Consider the following 4,816-nt stretch of genomic DNA (forward strand, 5'->3'; position numbering starts at 1 on the left):
GAGCAATTGCACTGTGCATCACTTGCTTTGTATATTATTTTATTCTATTTCAATTATTAAACTGTTTTTATCTCAATCCACGAGTTTTCTCACTTTTAGTCTTCTGATTCTCTCCCCCATCCCACCGGGGGGGGGAGGGGAGGGTGATCGAGCGGCTGTGTGGTGCTTAGTTGCCAACTGAGGTTAAACCATGACAAACTTGTAAGTTACTGACATCCTTTTCTAAAGATGTTTGATTCAGGAGACATTAGTAAACTGTTGAACTATTGGCTTAAGGAGCAGTGGATATTATGGTGTCAGAGAAGACCATTCCCCAGCATAGTTTCATTAGATGAGCATAAAGGACGCAAAGGATGAGGATTAATCCTCAAAATTAATTTTTTCCCAGTTTGACATGTCAGGGACATCATAGCTTCTCTCTCACAGATGAAAACAACTAAGAGTGAGACATTGTGAACTTTACATGGCTATAAAAGAAAGCGATAGTGTTACAAAGAAGTTTAGGAAACATAACTAAAAGGAATCTCCTCTTTCAGGAGGCCCAGGCATCCCTACCACATAAACCTCATAAATGTGTTAAATTCTGCCTTCACACTTAGTATGTGTCTGGCTACCACAGAGAGTCTTCCAGAACTTGACTGGTCTAGTAGCTAGAAAGCTCTTCCTAACTTAGGAAGAAAAAGAAAGCGTATGGACTTTGGAAGCAAGGTCAGGCTACCCAGGAGGACCACAGAGATGCTGTTCGCCACTGTAGGGAGAAAATTCGTACAGCCAAAGCTCAGTTGCAGTTGAAGCTGTCAGTACTGTGGTGGATAACAAAAAAGGCTTTTTAAAGTATGCTAACAGCAAAAGGAAGACAAAGAAAACATTGGTCTGTTACTTGATGAGGTTGCTCACCTCACAAATAGGGATGAAGATAAAGCAGAGACATCTAATGCCTTCTTCACCTCTGTCTTTAACACCAATGATGGGCCTTGGGACGCCCAGAACCCTGGGTTGGAGAACTGTCGCTGGGGGAATGATAAGCTCCCAGTTGACTTGGAACTTGTACGGGATTTGCTGCTGCAACTGAATGCACGTAAGTGTATGGGGCCTGATGTGATTCATCCCAGGGTATTGAAAAAGTTTGCCCGTGTTATTGCGAGACCTTTCTCGGTTATTTATCAACAGTCTTGGGAATCCAGAGAGGTCCCAGTTGACTGGAAGCTAGCAAATATTATTCCGATTTTCAAGAAGGGCAAGAAAGAAGACCCTGGTAATTACAGGCCTGTCGGTCTCACTTTGGTGCCTGGTAAAATTATGGAGAAGATTATTCTGGGAGTTATTGAAAATCACTTGAAAGACAATGCAGTCATTGGTCAAAGCCAACATGGGTTCATGAAGGGAAAGGCACGCCTTACTAACTTAATAGCCTTTTATGATAAGATTACCTGCCTAGTGGATGGAGGGAAGGCAGTGGATATGTTTGGGTTTTTTATTTTAGCAAAGTTTTTGATACTGTCTCTCACAGTATCCTTCTGGACAAAATGTCCAGCATACAGCTAGACTCCACCTGGAGTACTGCGTTCAGCTCTGGGGCACCCAGCGTAAGAAAGACATGGGCCTGCTTGAGTGGGTCCAGAGGAGGGCCATGAAGATGATCAGGGGGCTGGAGCACGTCCCTTAGGAGGAAAGGCTGAGAGAGTTGGGGTTGTTCAGCCTAGAGAAGAGAAGGCTCCAGGGAGACCTTATTGCAGCCTGTCAGTACTTAAAGGGGGCCTACAGGAAAGATGGGGAGGGACTCTTTATCGGGGAGTGTAGTGGTAGGATGAGGGGTAATGGTTTTAAACTGAAAGAGGGTAGATTTAGATTAGATATTAGGAAGAAATTCTTTACTGTGAGGGTGGTGAGACACTGGAAGAGGTTGCCCAGAGAAGTTGTGGATGCCTCATCCCTGGAAGTGTTCAAGGCCAGGTTGGACAGGGCTTTGAGCAACCTGATCTAGTTGAAGATGTCCCTGCCCACAGCAGCGGTGTTGGAACTAGATGACCTTTAAGGTCCCTTCCAACCCAAACCATTCTAGGATTCTAGGATTCTATGACATGTACACAATACAATGGGTGAACAACTGGCTGAAGGGTTGGGCTCAAAGAGTTGTAGAAAATGAAGTAACATCTGGCTGGTGGCCAGTCACTAGTGGTGTTCCCCAGGGCTCAACTTTAGGGCCAGTTCTCAACTCCTGCACACAGGAGTTGAGTGCACACTGAGTAAGTGTGCCGACAATACTAAATTAGGAGGAGCCGTTGATTCCCTTGAGGGTAGAGAGGCCTTACATAGAGATCTTGATAGAATAGAGCGCTGGGCAATCACCAACTGTATGAAATTTATGAAAGACAAATGCTGGGTTCTGCACCTGGGATGGTGTAATCCTGGATGTACGTATGGACTGGGGGACAAGAGGCTGGAGTGCAGCCCTGCAGAAAGGGATCTGGGGAGTTGGTTGATGGTAAGCTCAATATGAGTCAACAATGTGCCCTGGCAGCCCAAAGGGCCAACCGTATCCTGGGGGGCATTAGGCACAGTGTAGCTAACCAGTCGAAAGAAGCGATTGTCGCACTATGCTCAGCATTGGTGCAGCCTCACCTCAAGTACTGTGTGCAGATTTGGGCTCCACAATCTAAGAAGGATAAAAAAATATTAGAATGTGTCCAAAGGAGGGCAACAAAGATGGTGAAAGGACTAGAGGGCATGGCTTACGAGGAGTGGCTGAGGATACTAGGTTTGTTCAGCTTAGAGAAGAGGAGACTGAGGGGTGACCTCATTGTCTACAACTTCCTCATGAGGGGGAGCGGAGAGGGAGGTGCTGATCTCATCTCTCTGGTGTCTGGTGATAGGGGATGGATTAAAGCTGCGTTGGGGGAAGTTCAGATTGGATATTAGGAAAAAGTTCTTCGCTGAGAGGGTGGTCAAGCACTGAAACAAGCTCCCCAGGGAAGTGGTCATGGCCTCAGGCCTGTCAGTGTTCAAGAAGCATTTGGGAATGCTCTTAGATATATGGTTTAACTTTTAGGTTGCCCTGTGTGGAGTCAGGAGTGGGACTTGATGATCCTTGTGGGTCCCTTCCAACTGAGGATATTCTATGATTCTAATTTCTTGCCTACTTTTGCTCATGGTTGGTTTATATGTTTGTTCTCATGCCATCACTGTCCTTCAGCATACATGGTTCTTTTTTTGTCCCTGCTATTTTTCCTGATATATTTATAGGTGCAATCTATAGTCTTTATAATCTAGCCTTTATTTTGGTGAGATGAACCATTTGGTCCCTTTAATCTCCTCTGTAAAATAGTTTCTCCTTAGCACCTTTCTTAGCACTTCGCACCTTACTTTCTCCTCTCTCACCTTAGTGGCCCTTCTCTACACTCTTCAGGTCTGAATTCCTTCAACGTGTGTGACCAGAACTGTATGCAATATTCTAGATGAGACCAGCACTGCCTGCTGACATTAGCACTTGCTGATCTCCCCTGGAAATACTTCATCTGATTCATCCTGGAGCTGACAAACTGTGGCTTTTTTATGGCTCCATCATGCTGTAAAGTCAGTTGGCTTTTGAGCAACTAAAATACCTAGGGCTTCAACCTCCTCAATCGCTTTCAGGTGATCGGTGCCTAACTGGTAACAGAAATTCTTATTTCCAGTCACCAAATACACAACCTTACTCTCTGCAGTATTAAATTTCATCCTGTTTTCATTTTTGTAGTCCTCAAGTCATTCAGTTCTTGCTGTAGAGCATTCCCCTTTTCTTCCATAATGGTGGTATATTTACCCATACTCTTATCACACAACAGCTATAACCCAAAGTAAAAACCCAGTGAAAGCATATCACTTGTACTTAAGATAAAAAGTCAAAAGTGAAGTCACAAAGCTTTGGGGGGCCAAAAGCCATTTCTGCAGCCTGCTAATTCTTATTAAAGCTGCCCAGTCTTCATTAAGGTTTTGCTTTGTACTGTTGAGTGAGACACTGTAACTCAGCCTGGTAAGAATGCAGCTTTTCCCTAAAGCAGAAACACCTTTGGAGAATTGTCTGTATTATTTCCGTATCCCTTTCAACTTAATCTCAACAGTTTCACTGTTTTAAAATAAAGACCTGTTTGATTTTGCTAGTGTAAGAAGTAATGCCCTGATGAAGTTACTGGAATAACTTCTAGCAGGCACAAACTAACTGGAACTTTGACCATTAGCTTTAACATGGACAAAGTGAAAAGAGAATGAATGGGTATCTGCAAAGGTTTTGAAGAAAGCATGAGAGACAGCCGGGCCAAGAGAGGGAATCAATAGCAGAATTTAAAAAGGGAATGAAAAAAACCAGGCATAATAATTTTTGAAGACTTTTTAAACCTTACAAGCACATTACATTTATTTATCAGGTACCTTACTTCATTTTTTGTTGGTGTGATAACATGGAAATTCAGACAGGTTCTATAGTCATTAGATCTCTATCTGACAAAGACACGGACGCCACGTATACGGTATGTTTTTATTGGACTTCAGAAGGCTTAGGGCTTTACCCAATATCTGTCTGGAACATGCGAGCATTGTCCATCTCTCATTCACAGACCCAGCAATGCTACATCATTTTCAGAATAGAGTAACGTACAAACCACTACACAGTGGCCCCCAGAGGGTGCCCTGCTGACACCGGTGTGCATTTCTTCGAGAAGGACAAATTCTGGATGCTGAGAAAACACCTCCTAAAGCTCCCCTAAGCTGAGCCAAGGGTAATGTATGGGCAACTGACACTATGTTTCAATCAAACGTTAAAGGAAAGCTAAGATAGTTT

General features: G+C 43.7%; 1 protein-coding gene across 1 annotated transcript in view; it reads right to left on the reverse strand.

Moving 5' to 3' along the window:
- Positions 1-4,579, reverse strand: part of TP53BP1 (tumor protein p53 binding protein 1) — a 44,373-nt gene extending 39,794 nt beyond the window's left edge. The window contains exon 1 of the mRNA XM_009321608.1: positions 4,545-4,579. Within this exon, the coding sequence (XP_009319883.1) occupies positions 4,545-4,579 (35 nt within the window). The remainder of the gene's footprint in view (positions 1-4,544) is intronic.
- Between the last annotated feature and the right edge of the window lie 237 nt (positions 4,580-4,816).

The sequence above is a fragment of the Pygoscelis adeliae genome, unplaced genomic scaffold, assembly GCF_000699105.1.
Source record: "Pygoscelis adeliae isolate BGI_AS28 unplaced genomic scaffold, ASM69910v1 Scaffold183, whole genome shotgun sequence".
In the NCBI taxonomy this organism is placed as follows: domain Eukaryota; kingdom Metazoa; phylum Chordata; class Aves; order Sphenisciformes; family Spheniscidae; genus Pygoscelis; species Pygoscelis adeliae.